The sequence below is a fragment of the Leuciscus leuciscus genome, assembly GCF_965113295.1.
Source record: "Leuciscus leuciscus genome assembly, chromosome: 1".
Taxonomy (NCBI): domain Eukaryota; kingdom Metazoa; phylum Chordata; class Actinopteri; order Cypriniformes; family Leuciscidae; genus Leuciscus; species Leuciscus leuciscus.
The window spans coordinates 32,235,062-32,254,416 of NC_138725.1; the positions used below are offsets into that span (position 1 = coordinate 32,235,062).

General features: G+C 37.9%; 1 protein-coding gene across 1 annotated transcript; it reads right to left on the reverse strand.

Annotated features, from left to right (window-relative positions):
• Positions 1 to 6,118: 6,118 nt before the first annotated feature.
• On the reverse strand, positions 6,119 to 8,933 carry LOC309495417 (uncharacterized protein; the record flags this gene model as incomplete). The annotated part of the gene is made up of 2 exons (XM_082165189.1): positions 6,119 to 8,014; positions 8,788 to 8,933. 2 exons carry the CDS (start codon positions 8,931 to 8,933, stop codon positions 7,243 to 7,245), a joined length of 918 nt encoding a protein of 305 aa, XP_082021315.1. The 3' UTR covers positions 6,119 to 7,242.
• Between the last annotated feature and the right edge of the window lie 10,422 nt (positions 8,934 to 19,355).

The following is a 19,355-nucleotide window of genomic DNA, read 5'->3' on the forward strand; positions in this document are numbered from 1 at the left end:
TATTCAGCTAGGAGGTGCACAAGCTCAAGGAAGTTTCCTCTGTTTGAACTGGTGCTACGTTCATCATGGCTTCTAAATGTAAGTCCTTGCATTGCCAAATATATTGTGATTCGAAAGTCAGATACTGGTTGACATGGCCCAAGAGAGCAGCAGAACTGTATATAGTTGCTATCAACTTTAATTTGATGCTGATCAACATGAGCTGGGTCTGTTGGAACTGTAAGGCCATCAAGGATGGGTAAACTTCTGGTGCTTTTGGACTCAGAACCGTGTATTCAGTATCTGCTGCTGCAGCTCCTTCCTCTGTTATCTCTCCTCCTTCCTCCTCACTTGGCCTAATGTCTCCTTGCATTTCCTGACTCATCTCACTTTCTTCCTCATTGGCTCTAACCTCTCCTTCATCTTTCTCTCTTGTCTCAACTGCTTTCCCTTGAATCGTTTACACTTGAGGACAACAACAGGTGTTTACCTGTTATTGTCCTCAAGTGTAAACTATTTTTAGGATTGTAATACAAGTTTAATTTAACAGTACCTGCATCTTTATTCTCTCTTTTCAGCCAGCTTGTGAGAGGAATGCTTCCTTTGGCTGCATCAGAGAGTTCCTTGTTTTTTTGTGTGTTTTTTTATTCTTTATTTCCTTGGCATTCTATGAAAAGATGTTTATACAATTACAATGCATAACACATCAAACGAAAATAGGGAAATTATGGTAATATGTGACCCTGGATCACAAAACCAGTCTTAAGTCGCACGGGTATATTTGTGGCAATAGCCAACAAAACATTGTATCAGTCAAAATTATCGATTTTTCTTTTATGCCAAAAATCATGAGGATATTAAGTAAAGATCATGATCCATGAAGATATTTTGTAAATTTCCCACCTTAAATATATAAAAAATGTATTTTTGTGAGTGGATGCAGCACAATCGCCAATAGAAATGGACAATTTTAAAGGCGATTTTCTCAATATTTCGATTTTTCTGCACCCTCAGTTTCCAGATTTTTAAATAGTTGTATCTAGGCCAAATATTGTCATATCCTAACAAACATAATATCAATGGAAAGATTATGTATTCAGCTTTCAGATGATGTATAAATCTCAATTAAAAAAAAAATTACACATAAGACTGATTTTGTGGTCCAGGGTCACATATTACTAAATATTATTTACTTTACCAAACAAATCAATGAGAATCAAGAAGGTAATTATGGGGAATTCATGTTTAGTTTTGTTGATGTTGTAAATTTTATTTATGTATTATATGCATGAAAGTGTTAGCTATCATGAAATCAGTAACACTTTACAATAAGGTTTAATTTGTTAAATTTGTTAACATTAACTAATAATGAACTGCACTTCTACAGCATTATTACTCTAGTTAATATTAATTTCAGCATTTACTATAACATTATTAAAATCAAAAGTTGTATTTGTTAACATTAGTTAATGCACTGACTGTCTGTGACATAACATGATAAAAAAATTAACAGTTGCAATATTAACTAAGATGAACAAATACAGTAACAAATGTGTTTCTCATGGTTAGTTCATGTTAGTTAATACATGAATAATAAACAAATGAACCTTATTGTAAAGATTTATTATGAAATCAAAGATATAAATTCCTAACAATTTAGAGTTAAATTTAACACTTAAGATTTCATTTTACTAGATGTATTTCCCCAAGCTAATAACACTTGCTATGGCCTTGGATAAAAACGAATGACATTGTCAGACTCAGAATGCGGCTGAAATAGAGTTATACTTTTATTATAGTTAAGCATAATTCGCATGTTGCCGCAACTTTTACAATAGCATGGTAGGGAAAATGTAATTTTCCGTATTAGCTTAACGTTACCTGCTGCTCGTCTAGTTTGAACTTTGAAGACTCGTGGCGATTGGCGAACTGCTGCGTACGAGGAGCTGCTCCGCCAAATGCTTCCACCATACATTTTTTTTTTTATATAATACATTTTTTTTATTATTATTGTTAGTGGCAATGGTGTATTGTTATTTATTATAATATTTATAATAATTATTATTATTATTATTATTATTTACAATTATCAGAGAGGGGCACAATACATTTTGAAACAAAAAGGGGCAAATTGACGAGATTGTCAGCTCGTTGATTCTCAGTTAAATACTTACAGAGAACAACAGCAATGGTAATCCTTTGTCACATTCTTTTTTTGAATCAACACAACAAGAGCGTAACATGGTTTTCCTGGTTTGATGCAATCGTTCCGGTGCTCCCTGAGTCTCAGGGTGGTAAGCGCTGGAATCGATATGTTTAACATGCAACTGAGACAGAATTTGATTAAACAACCGGGTCATTAAATTCGTTCCCTGGTCCGTCTGAACGGGGTGGTAGTGGGTGGATGTGGCGCAATGGATAAGACACATGCCTTTGGTGTGAGAGACCCGGGTTCGAATCCACTGTGAGACACCAATGTGTCCCTGAGCAAGACACTTAACCCCTAGTTGCTCCAGAGGCGTGCGACCTCTGACATATATAGCAATTGTAAGTCGCTTTGGATAAAAGTGTCAGCTAAATGAATAAATGTAAATGTAAATGAACGATTCCCAGAAATGTCTAAAAGTAGAAAAGAAGGGAGATAGAGTTTTCACAATTGCTTTAGCTCTCAAAGAATGAAGTGGTATCGCCTGCTTTTGTTTTCGGTAGAGGCCCGACACTATCTAATATTATGCGCTCAAATAGTAGATAGCAGGAATCAGCTTAAAATGTGCTGGAGAGATAACCTGGCTAGGCTTACCAACTATTTGACAAGCATGGCATGATCTGCAATATTTTGTAACATCTGACCTAATCCTTGGCCAAAAGAAATGACGCAAAACTCGATAAAGCATTTTAGCCACACCTTAATGGCCAGACACATTATCATGCGCCACACTTAACACCTGTTCTCGAAAAAATTTGGGAACGACTATTTGGTATAAAATGTCCCAACCTGAATTATCCGACACTGAAGGTGTCCATTTCCGCATTAATACTCCATCCTCAAAGTAATAACCAACTGACTTATTCACAATTTCTTTTGCATTTACAGCAAAATTTTGGCAAAATTTTGAGTGACTGATCTTGTTTTTGCTCGGCAGCCAATAATGTACGATCTACAGGAAGTAGCAGATCAGCGTAACCAAGTTCAGCACCACTGCTAGTGGACAGCGGCTTAGACACGGATATCAGGTGATATTTAGCGGACACATCAGATTGTAATGTACCAGAATCAGTCACAATTTCATCAACGAGAAAACTGATCAATTACATTCAGAAATTTTTCTGATTGAGCTCAAATGATCACACAGGCAGGAAACTGACAAATCTACTGTATTTTGCTTACTCACAATTAAAGTTTCATCAAGCGGATTCTCAATAACTTCTGGGAGAGGGAAAACTTTTCCACCTGCCAAGTCATTTCCAATGATTCGAATTATGCCATTCATAGGTAATTGAGAACTAACGGCCACTTTTACGAAACCAGTTATCCACTCAGATTGAATATATATTTTATGCAAGGGAACCTTTTCCACTCACATTACAATTCCCTGCACTAACACATCAGAATGACAATACTTTTTCTCCAAAAATGGCAACGCACTTTCTAGACTGTGCTGTTCCGGTGTCACGCAACATAGTAGCAGGCACTTTGTCATTTTCCAAATCACTTAAAGAAACCATTCCCTGGCCAACGAAAGGTTCTGGCTTCGACGGATAAGTAACAGTTTGTACGAAACCGACCCCTTTTTGCTGTTTAGTCTTATTTTCCTTTTTCAAAACGGGACACGCAGCAACCAAATGACCAGCTCCGTGACAATAAAACCACTCACGATCATCAGGTTGCACTGATGATTTCAAGAGTTTAGACGATTTTGAAGTTCTCTCAGAACTCACAAAATTTGATGTTTCTCGAAGAGCAGGTGCCACGAATACATTTTTGTGTGTTAATACAAATTCGTCAGCACACAGCGGCCTCAGCAAGAGTCAAAACTTGTTGCTCATTCAAGTATACAACAATTTTATCAGGCAACGAATAAAATCAATTCTTCAATCAAAACGAGCTCACAAAGCTGCTAAAAATTTGTATGGTTTTGCTGGCCTGACACCATTTATCAAAGAGTGTGCTTTTCTCATGCACATACTCAACGAACGTTTGATTGGCAGTTTTCACATGTAAACAGAACTTTTGGCGATAAGCCTCGGGGACAAGCTCATAGGCTCTTAACACAGCGGCTTCTATTTTTTCATTACCGAGACTGTCGTTAAGGGACTAAATGGAACAGACTTCCTGAGCCTTTCCAGTTAAACGACATTGCAACAAAAAAGGCCAGACTTCTTTTGGCCAACTCAAAGCACCGGCAACGTGTTCAAATGCACCAAAATATGAATCAACCTCGGCCTCCCAAAACGGTGGTACGAGGTTGATTTGTCAACTAATGTCAAAATCTGAAGTTGCAGAGGGGATAGGCAACGATGAATCAGAAACATGGTGTAAACTCCGACTAGTTCGAACAACAGCAGGTAGTACTGGTTTAGACTCACCGACTGGGCGACCAGCTTGTGTCTCCAATTCACATAGTCTAAACCACAAAAGTTGGGTAGTGTGTTCTTGGCGTTTAATTTCAAAATCAAGTTGTTTTTAATTGGATAGGGAGTAAATCTTCCGTACCTAGCCTACTAAGTGAATGAGGCCCCTGATCCTGTTCTTTATCACTTGCGCTTTTCTCTATCTCCCTACCCTCACTTTCAGGATTTTGAACCGCTGTTAACAAACCCGGTTGAATCAATGCAGCTTGTATTACGTCCTGCACTTCTTTCTTACGAGCTAATTTTACTGATTTTACAAAATAATAAACAAAATAGACTTATAAATAAAAGTATAAATTACCTAATCAGGGATCTGATTTGATCTAATCTGATTTTGTGACAGTAAAACATTCTCTCTCTTTCGGGTGGATGGATGGCAACTTTAGCTTACTAGTTGCAGAAGGCAGAGACACTGAAGGAGTTGACACTGACATAGATTTTTGGTCTTTTGATTTGAGCTTGTGCAGATTCCAATTCCAGTTTACTCAGACGAACAGTTGTGTCAGCTTCAATTTCCAACCTATGTACTTCTAAACAAAGTTCCATCTCAGCCTTACGAACCTAGGCCCTCTCCTGAGCCTCCATCTGGAGATGTTCCATACGGACCTTTAACCAGGCATCTCCTCTGGACTGAGACAACCCAGAGGAGGCTGGAGAAAATGGGTCAAAACCTGGTAAGGTAGCTGGAGTCTCAGCCTCAACAGAGAGTCTTGTTCACCTTCAGAGACATACTTGCCCCCACAACATCAGATTCAAAACTATCTGCATCATAGATTTTCCCAAACTACCAGCTTTAACCGTTTCTTAACCCTCTGAGGTCTAAGGGCATTTTTTCATTTTTTCTTCGATTTTACACATCTTATTAAATTCACCTTTTAAAAGGCAATTACATAACATAATCTTATGTGTTTTATATCAAAATGTGCAGAGAAAACCCAGCTCTCTTACTGATGAGCTCCCCACTTGTCCTACCTAGAGCATTGTGTAAAGAGAGAGAGAGGGATAATTTGGCTCTGAAAGGTGAAAAATATAAGTCCGATTTTTGAAATTCTTCAAATCTCTTGTGGAAACATACCATTACTCATGTGGACAAATTATTTTGGTCCTTGATATGGGTTTACCAAAGTCTTAGGGTCACAAAAGTAGTGTAATATATGAATAAAATAGTAGATAATGAATAATAATTGTCTAAAGTGACATTTTGAAAAATCGTTTTTTAGTACAAGTTTTGTCTGTGACTCTACCTTCACCAAATGTTAGAGGGACTGAGATAAAATAGGACTAAAATAACTTCCTACTACATATCAAGCTTTATGGGATGTGTGCAAATGAAAAAGTAGCATAACAGGTCTTTCTTTCAAGCAAAACGTTTACTTTGTGAAAAAAACTCACTACTAACAATATTCACAAAATTTACACATTTTCATTGTTTCAAAAATTTTTTTTTCAAACCAAAGATGAACTATATATAAGAAATAACACAGAAACCCACCACTATTTACAATATTTACACGATGTGCATGTTTTAATGTTTCAGTTTTTCAGCTGTCATGCCATGCTGCAAAACAGTTTCTGTCCAGCTGCACGCAAAGCGCAACATCACACTCCCTGCACTTCCAAGGTGTGTCCTTTCTCTGGCCTTGGCTTTGGCAATGCGCACACCTGCTGCGACCTGTGGTGGCTTTTGTGGAAGAATCTGCTGCATGAACGGCAATTGGCACAGGAATATGACCTGCAGGTACCGGGACCGGAGCAGTGTGGAGAGGCTTACCACAGAGTTCAACAGTCAGCTCCTCCATGAAAGCTCGGTGTGTCATGGGTGTTGTTTGCTGGGCCAGACAGAGTTCCTTGTGGAGGATGTAGCTGTTGGTGGTGGCAATGTCCAGAAAATGGTAAAACAGGTGTCTGTACCAGCGCATTGTTTTGTGTTGTGCAGAGTAATACTGAATGAGCTGGTCTGAATGATCAACTCCCCCCATGTGTGCATTGTACTCCATAACTGGTGTGGGACAGGGGATTGATGTCTTTGTCCAAGAGCCATCTTGTTGTTTCACCCTCCTCTGCACAGCGTTACCAGAGTATGCTGTGTGAAGTGTGGAGCAGACTGATACTTCCCTCGTGTCCATCCATTTCACATAGATGAGGGGGCCATCCCGGATCCATCTTATGGAGCCTCTTTCTGATTTTTTTGTGAGGGCGTTATTTGTTGTACGAGGGCAGTCCTTGTGGTTCTCCCTGTAGGTCCCACAGGCAGCACATTTTTGCTCATGGAGAGCCCTGAAGAGCTTGGGGCTAGAATAAAAATTGTCCATGTAAATGTGGTAGCCCGTGCCAAGGTAACCTGGTTGTACCAGGGACATCACAACATCATAGGAAAGGCCATGTCCAGAGGGGACGTCACTTTTGCCGGTGTAAACGGAAAAGTCCACTGTATAGCCATTCCGTGAGTCTGCCAAGACAAACAACTTGAATCCCCACTTTATCGGTTTTGCCTTCATGTACTGCGTCATCCCAGTTTTGGACTTTGATGCAACCATTCTTTCATCCACAGCCACATCTCTGTGAGGATGATAAAATGACTTGCAGGCATTTTTGATGGTGTTCATCAGGGGTTTCAGTCTGAAAAGTTTGTCATGGTCGGCTGTGCCCTTTTTTTTTGTCGTTCTGGACATCCTCTTCAGGATCGCTAAGGTGAAGGTTCCAAGAAAGTGCTCTGTATCTGTCCCGTGGCATGATCTGTACTGGAATTGGTAAAGAAAAGAAGTGATTCTGTCTCCAGTAGTCTGCAATGCTGTCGAGTTTCACCATGGCCATGTACAGAAGCAGTCCAATGTACTTGTAAAACTCCCCTATGTTCACATCTAACCATTTATATTTCTTTCCCTGTGCCATTTGTTTAGCAGCCTGCTTGTTTGTGTTTTGGCACAGTGTTTGTATGGTTTGTACAGGGAAGAAAAGTTTGAAGAGGTCGAGGGGTGTATATGTGGAAGTGGAGCTGAGCTGTGGCCCTGGTGTTCGAGCTGGTTGAAACCTGGAGACAGGGGGAGCGATGTCTGGGTCTTTTTCCGTCTTCCAAGACAGTGGAGCTGGCTGCTGTGTAGGTTTGGGTGCTGGTTGATGCTGGGGGGTACGGGACCTCTTGGCTGGCCTGGCTGGTGATGATGGTTGCTGTGTTGGTGGGGGTGCTGGTTGATGCTGGGGGGTACGGGACCTCTTGGCTGGCCGGGCTGGTGATGATGGTTGCTGTGTAGGTGGGGGTGCTGGTTGATGCTGGGGGGTACGGAACCTCTTGGCTGGCCGGGTTGTTGATGATGACTGCGGTGTAGGGGCTGGTGGTGACCTGGTGACAGGCACAGGTGAGGCTGCCTGTGTTACAGTGGGCCCTGGTAGCTGTGAATCCTCTCTGAAAAAAACACAAAAACAGATAAGTTAGGACTTGCATTATCAATTTCATTGAAATAAAGTTTACACCTCTCTTGTCTTCATTCCAGATTCCACTCTCACACACACACACACACACACACACACACACACACACACACACACACACACACACACACACACACACACACACACACACACACACATCAATCTACACTTAACAAGAATGTGGAGGATTTGACATATCCTTCAGCTAATCTTCTCTTTATCTATTCCAATTTATCACATGTGCTAGCTGTCCTGTCCACCCCAAATCACAGCAAATAACACCTGAATGAGATGTGTGAATACTGTATCTTCCATTTCAAAACTCTACAGAGATATAGGCCTACTAAACAAAAATAAATAAAATTATATGAAAGATCAAGCCACATCTATACAAGTATAAAAAAAATATGATAAAATAGTCAATTGCCAAAACATATCGATGCATCACTACAAGAGATAATGTTATTCAAATTGTGAATTGAGGTGAAGAAATATTACATTAGTTATCAAAAGGAGACCACCAAGAACAGCCTACATGCCTACAACGTTACTATTTGTAAGTGTAACTTACCACAGTTTTACACAAGAAAATAACTTTTACATAAAGTAAACACTTTGCATAAGGCGCAAGTTCAGATAAGTTACACAAAGTAGCACAGCGCAGCTTATTTTAGCCAAGATGGTCACAGTTATTCTAGCACAAAGTGCACCATGCGAACAAGGTTTTTATAAAATAAATATGCTTACCCGTCTTCAACTGGATCTCTTCTGTGATCATAATCCTCATCATCTACATCAGAAGAAAATCCATCAGGCTCGGAAACTCGTTCATCCTCGTCGCTGCTCTCCAAAAGCGCTGCAAGTACGTCTTTCAATATCAGTGTCTTCGCCATTATCTCTCATCATCTTCTTCTTACTTTTCCTCTTCTTTATATATGTTTTTGCCATGTTTTTTTCGCGGTCTTTTTCTTTCGCGGACTTTTTTACTCTTTCTCTCTCCATGTCAGCTTGGTATTTTCCTCACTGTGAGGAGATGGGAGGGTGCTAAGGGATTTCAACCGCATCTATTGGTTGGTTTTACACAAAATGCAGACAGGCAAGCTAGCCCACCAATCACGCAAGGTGAACGGTCATCTTGTCTCCCCCTTGCTCTCTGTGTGAGTCACGTACGATCTCGCGAGAATAAGGACGTTGAAGCTGAGAATCTATCGATTACGGCAAAATCAGAACCATTTATGTGTGCTGCACAATCGCGGAGATATTAATAGAAACATTTAGTAAACATCGAGTTGACGCGCCCGCGCGTCATCCGACCTCAGGGGGTTAACAAGACCTATATATACAGAAAAACCAAAGTGGTCCGCAATAGCCTTTAAATCATCCTTATGACATTTATCAAGTTGCTCAACACTAGGTTTACTAACAAACTGATTTATATCAAGCAACGCCATAATACTACTCAAATAGATTTTAAATAGATCCCGGATGAGCCCCCACTCTATGTTATATCCCCATTAGTCTAGGGTTATCAAAAGGACATCAACATAAACCAAAACAGAACTAACTAGAGCAGCTTTGTACAAAGAAAACAGAAACAGACTTAAGCAGACCACCAATAAAGCTTAAAGCATAAAAAGCAAAGCTTTACTGAATATTAAACGTATTTACATATCTACATAAACAAACATCCAACAAAAGAAAAACAAAAAAGATGAAAAGGGAACAAGAGTGTTTCTAACAAAAAGAAACAAGGAAAACTAAAAAGCCAACTAAAGGCAGAAAAGGCTTAAACAAAACACAAAATGAATCTGCCTACTCTAACTAAAACAAAAATTTACAATTGATGGCAAAACAAACTGAAAAGCTTTAAAACAAAACCCACAGGTAGTACAAAAATGTTCTCTTTTTCTGTGTAACTGCCGTGAGTTTTATGGGCTGAATCCGAAATCACACCCTAAACCCTCAATCCATATTCCTTAGTTTAGTCCACTAATAGAGTTCACTTGAAGGAGTGAATGAAAACGAGTGAGTGAATTCGGACAGCCGTTGAGCGTGCATCAGCTGCACACTCGTATTGCGGTGCAAAGTAGGATAGAATGACTGCACTCGCTAATGTCCACTATGGTTTCGGACACCAGTACAAATGGCTGTCCCCTAAAACAATGCCTTATTTGAGGGTATAGGGGGTCATTTCGGATTCAGTGCGATTGGCTGATCACACAAGACAGGCAGCGATTGGCTGGAACAAATGCCAATGGATGAACCAATGAGGGTGCAGCCTCCTGCAACAGAAAACAACAACAACTTACACCTAGGCGTAACAAATATATTAAACATGAGCATATATCACAATACAACAGACCTGTTAACATTAGTGAGTCTGTTATACTAATTTGGACAATAAAGAAAGCATGTTTCAAAATGCAGAACAACACATATACACACATATAGGCTACATTTACATTTATTCTTTTAGATGCTTTTATTCAAAGTAACTGACATCTGTTCAATAAAGTGCCCGGAGAGAGAGAGAGAGAGAGAGAGAGAGAGAGAGAGAGAGAGAGAGAGAGAGAGAGAACATGTTTTAAGTCCTTTAATCCATATGCAACAACCAGCAAAGACAGTTATGTTATGAAGATGTAACTGGACCATATTTGTCACAGCGACTTAACAGATAACGTGACCAATGGCGTTCCTTTGTTGTTCCCATATTTGTCATGGCAACTTTATAATTGTATTTTGTTGGAAAGTAGTGACGTCTCAATGACCAAACTGCCACAACATCTCCAGTGTATTAACCCTCTGGGGTCTGGGCTGTTTTTGGGGCCCTTGAGATGTTCTGACATGCCCTGACATTTGTGCTTTTTTCAGTTGCATATAAACATATTAATGGCAAAGGTGTAAATTCACTCTATATAGCACAAACAGGGCTACCATAATATGTGAGCCATGTGTACATGTTTTCATTTTTGAGAGAATAATGTTTATGTGTGGTTATTGAAAAAACTAAAAACTAAAATTTCTGAAATAAGGCCACAAAACACATACTAAATACGTGACAATAAGACTTTTGACTAATGGATGTCCTCGCCTAGAGTTTTTTCTTCAAAATTATGTGAAAATAGTCTTGCTTTATCGTTCACATAAAACCATACATTGATTTAAATTGATGTAAAACAGGTTTTGCTTGGAAAGCCAATATGCGAGGGGGGCGTGAACGAGGAGTGGTTTACACCTTAGAATACAACGTCCCACCCACTCTGCATAATGATGAGCCATTCACTCAGGTGTGACACAGTGACTGAGCCACAATGCAAGGACAAAATATATATTTAGAAGAAGACTTATATTGACCATTTAAGATTTTGCTTACATCTATCTTGTAAATATGTTTTGCTATTTTATTAAAAAGGTTACAATTTCAACAATAATTACAATTTCAACAATATTTCAAGTGTACTCTTTCTTTGTAAAAAAAAAAAGATTATAGGCCTACATTTTATCTATGTATTCATTAGTTTGAATATAGTCAACATTGGAACAGCTAACATCTTAATTGATGACTTTATTTTTGACAAAAATAGATATAGAAATTGCTAAACAAAAGCTTATTTGACGTGGCAGTATATTCTACAGAAAAAACTGTACCCAAATCTAGTCAACAAGATGTTGTCTTTCATATTTCGCCTGACTGTAACGTTGTTTTCATGAAATATTAGGGCATATTGTTAATTTGCAGTTTAATACGTTGCTTATACAAATAGCCTACATTTTATTTCAACATATTTCAGTCGAATTTTCCTTTCCTCAGTATAGCAATACAGTTTGCTAAAACATCATCATTCATTCACACACGCAATTTAAATTTAACTTCTGGCAAAGATGAAGTTGACAATAGGCTATTGACTCGCGATCTTCGCAGTAGGCTAGTGAACGCACCGGAGAAATGCACATTTATTAGGCTACATAGTTTTTTGTTTTGGATGGTTTTGTTTAGAACCAGCTTTCTGTAAATATATTTCAAATTTTTTAGACATGTGAGGCGAGTAGGCTACGGTCTGGTTAATGATGATCTCCAGTTCAAGCACCTTATGTTGTGATTGCTATAGTCTATATTTACTTTAAATCCAGGAAATTTGTTAATGAAAAAAATATTAAAATTAAGATACAATTGATACAAAACGAAATTCGTTTTAAAGAAAGGATTTGTAGTTTCTGTTTTGAGGTCTCTGTGAAAGTTTGAAAGTCTTTTAGTGGCTTTCAGAGCGCTCGCGTCCATAATGGAGAACTGTCACGTAATATTGTTTTTTCCTCATAAATGCGAACACGAAAAATAAAAGACAAAAGACTTTTAAGTAAAACTTACTCCGAAATTGTGTCCTCGGCGGAATTCGCTCTTCAAAATGCTTCCGTTTGTAGTCTGAGTTACAATCTTCCTCTGAGGAAACAACCCGGTATCATGCATTCTTCCTCGCTGTCCAGAATCATCTGAAGGGCGTCTTTACTGGAGAAGCGTGCCATACTCAAAACGCGATGAACTATCAGTAAGTCTGATGAAGAAACTGTGTTTTTATGGCATTGATCGGGGGGCGTATGCGATGCATACTAGATCACCTAAACTATTTACCATTTGAATAGCGCCGGGGGCGGGGCGGCCTCAACTCATTATAGAGATAATGAGGCAGAAGGAAAAACGGTACCTCTCCTTCCTTTCAAACGGATTACATGAGTTGAAAACATTTGTTTTTTATATAAATTACTTCATTTAAAAGAAGAGATTTCAAGTTTCATAAAGACATATCTCACGTGTCTGTGTGAGAAGTATTCGGTGAGTTATTGTTCATTTTTGGACGCGTTTCAGAATGGACTACACTGGCAGAGAGAAGGCAGAACTCGCTTCGTGTTTATTTTTCTTTATTTGGCGAAAAGCTCAACACTTTGTTTTTATTATGAGTATACACAAAAATAATACACATTTAACAGAATCGATTGATGTACGAAACTCCTATGAAAAATCTAAGTCAACAGAGTATTTATGAGTTTATTTTACACTGATAAAAAAAAGCGAGCTGGTATCGCCAATACCGTAGACCTCAGGGGGTTTTAAATTGGGGATGGTCTGTAGTAGGGTTGTGCCGATAGACGATAGTATCGTGTATCGACGATAGTCAGAGATATATGGCAAATGCCTTTGACGATATCAATACGATAATTGGCTTGTTTTCCCATTAATGTATTAAATCATTATTATTATTATTATTATGAAGCTAGTATTGTTATTAAATTAATTAGGAACTACAATTAATTTGCCTTGCCTAAATTCATAACGACATCACCACATAACCACACTTGCGACATCACCGACACGTGCGTATGAGGACTCCTCAAAGAAAATGTTTTTAAAACAGACTAAAAACCTACATCCCACAACAAAATTTAATTGCAAGGTGATCCATTCACAAATTGTCAAGAGTGCTTGTTTTAACAGACACATTCTTATACAGAGCCAAGATGAAAACGGCATCGTTGTTCATCAGTATTTTGTTTCCATAGCACATTAACAAAACATTTGATGACACTAATAACACTAAAAACAATACAATTACAAAATATTAATGATAATAATAATATCAATAAAATGATATAGGCCTAATAACAGTCTTTAGTTCACGAACGCAGCACAACTCTGCCATCTGTGAAAATCAAAAGCAACTTCAAACACTTGTTTAACAAGAAATATTCTTCTAATTTTTTCACTGTCAATAATGTAAGTCCACAAAAGAAATATTAAGCCAGAAAATAAGATAGTTGCTATACCGTTATTATATCCACCGTCGTCTCTGAGAGAACGCGTCGTTAATGCAGCGAAAGCTCAGTCCGTTTCTGCTTTCATTTTCAGGGAATGAGTGCTTTTACATGCACGTTATTAACTTGATTATGCTGAATAAACAGACAATGTATGTGGTCATGTAAACACATTAACCCGTTTTCCTTTATCGGAGTCAAGTCATAAGTTTAAGTATAAGCGATCGACAACACATTAACCCGCGTTCTTTGGGCTTATTGAAGTGCAAATGTGAAGTGCATCCAGACAGAGAGAGCACTAGGAGGACATAATATCAAAGACTCCGATTTTTTCTTGACCTAAGAAATTATTAAAACGTGTTCTCATCTCATGCAGAAGTACAGTCAAAATGCTGCATCTGTAACGGCATGAGAGGATAATCTGTGTCCATAAATTGTCCGCTGACATGTTGAAATACTCCGAGTCAGAGAATGATTAGGATATTTTTATTTACCTCACTATACCGGGAAATAACCTGATTTAGCCTATTAATAAACACTCCACCTTTGCTAGCAAAATAGAAAAAGATTCTCATATAAACAAAGTAATAAAACAAGCAAATTGATGAGTAAATAAGCAAGTTAATAATCAAATAAGTAAGCCCCGCCCCCTCACGATAATATCGTTTATTGCCGATCTCACAGGCTGACCATATGAAAATGGAGCATATCGCCCAACACTAGTCTGTAGCCTGGTAATTTAGGGGACATTCTACCAGAAACGTACATTATCTGTCCTTGAATTGTTACAGTGAATAAAAAAGTATTTCATCCAAAAATTTCTAAAACTGGCTCATAGTTGATTTCTGTGAGTTGTTCTGTAAAGGAATATGTCATTCATTAGGTTCTCAGATATTTTTTTCTTTATTAAAAACACTTTTGAAAATTACAAATCCTGTCCATGCCCTTGTCCTCAGCCAAATTGGAGCTACAGCTTTCATAGTTTTGTTATGCTACAAACTGTTATTTAAAAAAAAAAACTCATCAATAACAAGTTTAAGCTGTTATCATTCACATCAACTGATCAAAAACATAAAATTATATATAAATTCTACAAATAAATTCTATTTTACAACTGTCCCCATGTTTTGGTCAGTCCTGTCACGTTTACATAAAACTCTACATAAAATGTGTGAAATACACCTTTAAGGGTATCACTCAGAGGAAGTGACATCATTTGACCCAGGTGAAGCTTACATTGATTAAGGCTGAATTGTTTCATTGAATTGTATGATTTTAAGCTTGTTTTTGTATGTTTTTTTTAGGAAGACGAGCTAAAGGGTCAGGCCCTGTCACGGTTAAACATTCCAGAAAATAATGAAAATGTTTTAAATCCAAAACATGTCTAAAAAGGTTATTGAAATTCCTTGCTTGCATGTTAACAGTTGTTATGCTAGCATGCTAGCAGGCTGAGTAATGGCAGTTTACAATGGCCAACCGTCAGGCCCTGTCACATCAGGCCCTGTCACATTCCTGTGTGACACGGCCTTACAAATTAATGTTATTGTTCTTTTTTATTACATTTATTGCATATGTTATGTATTTAACGCATGCAATAGTAAAATGAAGGCCAAGGTGCTTGATTTTTATACAACTGTGGCCATGGAAGTGATTTAAACACCTAAATTCAATTATTTGGAGGGCTGTCCCAATACTTTTGGCAATATTATGTATGTCCTTGGCTGAATTTTACCATAGTCTAATATTACTTTAACATTAAAATTATAATAATAATTTAAAAAAGAAATGCCAATCAAAACTTAAATAAAGAACACAAAACATAACTTTTTCTGCATCATCAAAATCCATAAAGTCAGTCCTGTCACAGTACCGTCAGTCCTGTCACGCCATGGTCAGTCCTGTCACACAGGAAATTATGATAAAAGTGTACTATTTGAGGAAATATTAATTAATTAATCTCTTTAACTGTGTAGATGAAGGTGGGGGTATATATCCACTACTATGTTTTTATAAAAATCTCCTATGTAAAGGTAGTTATTTTACAACTATATGAGTGCCTGCGGGTATTCTGTGATTTTGTGTACTACAGTTGACCGAAAAGTTACTTATATTTCTTAAAGGAATTATAAAACCATGTTAGATACAATCAGGGACATGTGATCAATAAGAAAATGCTATCTGTATCAAAGAAATTCATTAGGAAACCATTCTAACATATACAAATTTGTCTGTGACAGGGCCTGACATTTTAGGGGTGAAATGCGTATAAAAATGTATTTTATTTAATCATAAAAACATGCTGAGATGGGATGATATGTGTTTCTCATAGTTTAACATGTCCTCCATATGTCTCAACGTTCAGATTTAAGAAAAATATATTTTTTCCCCCAAGATTTTTTAAAGTGGAAATGTACGTTTCTGGTAGAATGTCCCTTAGGGTGCTTTCACACTGGCAGTTCAGTTTGAAAAGGGGCACAGTTCGCATTAAAAAATGTTAATGAGCCTATTTATTTATTTATTTATTTTTCAGTGCACCATGGTTCGATAGAATCAAGTTTAGTGTGAAATCAGACCAATGCTGCGGGTGCCACCGCCCACCGGGAACAATTGCACTCTGACTAGGACTGCCACAAAGCCCCCTTAAATAAGGTACAATATGTATTTTTTTTGAGATGGTGCTCGATGCAGAGCCAAATGGGAGGAGCTAGAGCTCCAGCTCACCGTTGCTGGATCTAGTGCGAGTTCAACCGTGATGGAAGGACAAGTTTGTTTTGATGCACAATATGCTGGCATACATCATATTGTATTTTTCTCTAATATTTGTCGTGATTATGATTAAATATGTATCGTTTCTGTGACAAATGCGTAAACACCTAATAAGAACATTGCTCACACTGTGTGTGTCTGTGTTTCTAAAAACTGTTGAAACTTTTTATCTATGTATTATTTTATCTTTATAACGGTTTCGTTGTTTTCCTCACTTTTAAAGCTGCTTTGGACAAAAGCGTCTGCTATTATTATGTAAATGACTAGACTTAAAAGGCAATGTGAAAGCTTAGATAGTGCACCCCTATTTATTTTTTGTCCACCGCATTTACGTGTGTGTTATTTGTGAATTAATCTAAATCATCTGATTTCTGTTGAGTTGTTCAGTGTTATGATACTGTACACATCCTATTAATACATAATGAAAATGCTTTGTTATTTTTTTTTAGACACATTTATTATCATTAGCCTACTTTTGCCGGTGCTTGATGCTTGAACTGCACCCAGGATTGATTAACGTGCGATATTAGTCATTACTTAAATGAATGACTAACGTTAAAAATATTTAGTATATCGTAGATGGCCTAGATTTAATGACATAAGGCCTATTTAAGTAGCCTAGTATCCAGCTCTTTACATTAGATAGACGAGTTAGCATTTTAATAACCTAATAACAAAATAAAGTTTAAATTAAGGTGCTATAACCATAGGCTATGCTATTTAGCATTAGGCCTTATTCCACAAAGGACTGTTTATAAGGTGATAATCCGTTATACATGTAATAGGCTGAAGATTTTTGTATCTTCTGTTATAAAGACGAAGATTGACATTTCGTTAATGAAAAAAATAAAAATAAATAAGAACATATTGTAAAAAATGAACAACTCAGGTTATGTTCTGTTAAATGTGTTTTTGTTTGTTTATATCTAGGCAATGAAGATAGCCTATTAACAAATATACATTTTAATATATTATATAAAAAACATTATAGGACTATATAAAATATATTTAAAAATAGGGCCTCACTGATTAATTTTGCCTGGGGTTTATTTATATGTGGAAATAAATCTGATATTGGATGTGCATTTTGGACCTGCCGTGTGCGGACAGATCGTACATTCTGGCAATGTCGTAGGCTACGTCGTTAACGTGATAGGCCGTTTCTTTAAGCTTTTTCCTTCTCCATATCTTCCCAAGAAACTGTGGCATATCGCTAAAATGCAAACGCATATCAAGCTGATCTTTTCTCTCTCTTTTGCTATTTATCTTGGCCTCACTGTAGAAGTAACCATGGCAACTGATAGAGTTACCACCTAAAATGGCGGCGCCTTCCCGGAATGCAACGCTGAGGGAAAAGATCGTGACGTAACTCTTTGATAGCGAGAAAGTTAACCTGCGCATGCGCGGCCCCGCCCACTAAATCCAGCAAGGGGAGGAGCTGGAGCTCTAGCTCCTCCCATTTGGCTCTGCATCGAGTACCACTTGTTTTTTTTCGCCGCTAGGGGTCGCTAACCTCTTACAATAACAAAGGCGTAAGTTGATGACGCAAAATTTCCTGCGGACTTATGGAACTTGTCGTCCAGCCGATGGATCTAATAATGTTTATGGATGAGTGAATACACTGATGTTTTTATCATGATATCAGCGCCACACGCGAGTCCCACGGACATAAAGGAATGGAGATTTCATTCTACCAAACGCAAGTGCTGTTTTAGTGCTGACACAGGTCAGTGTATTAGACGTGTATTAGACGAATGAAGCTTGTGAGGTAACGCAGCGCTGTTTCACTTGCTCTACACTATCACACTAAACTGCATTTGAGTGTGTTGAAAGTTATAATGTTATTCTATGTGTTAGTTTGTCTGTATGAGACTAGCAGTGAGCTAGATCAACATTAGAATAACACACTGATCATATTCGAACATTTCATCATGTTGAGCTATAAAACATTGATTAATTTTATGTACATTTGCTCACCTGTCTAATAAAGTACATACAAGAGCTGCGTCTCTGTGAAGTCGTGACTCGTGAAGCGCTGTCAAGTCCAAGTTAGTCGCTGATATTGATCCTCGTTTTAGTTCTCTTTTTTTCCCAAAGTCTGCTTGCCATGGTCCATAATGTTTGAACGAAACAACAACAGCGTGCAGCCAGAGGTTACGCACTACACTCATTATGCACAGTTGTCCACGTCTGTCGTCATGGTTACTATGGCAGTACTTGAGCGGAAACCAGGGATAACGTGGATATTACGTCAGTGACAGGCGACAAGTGAACAGGTTTTCCGGGACGGCCAATTATTTAAAATATGAATTTTTCTGAAATTAAAAATCTTTGGGAACTTTTGGGATATTGTAAGTACACAACTGCAGGAAATATATCACACTGTGCAAGTGATTTCTGGATATTTTATTACAAAATTCTTACATATTGTACCTTTTAATTTTGTCTATCACAATTCAAGAATATAAATGGCTGCTTACCCATCTCCAGTAACAAATCTTCAACCCCAACTCTACCTACATTTAATATCTACTTCTCACTCATTTTAGTCAGGAGCAGTGAGATACGAGTCTCGAGGTCCAGTCATTTCTTTATGGACAGCAAGCCAATTCCATTCACCTAGAAACCCATATAGGACAGGGTTTTTCCTAGCACAAAATGAGGCGGCCGGAGGTGGTACCATCCAAACATGCACATGTACCGTGCCTTCAACTGGCTGAAACAAATACTTTTTTATGATGTTC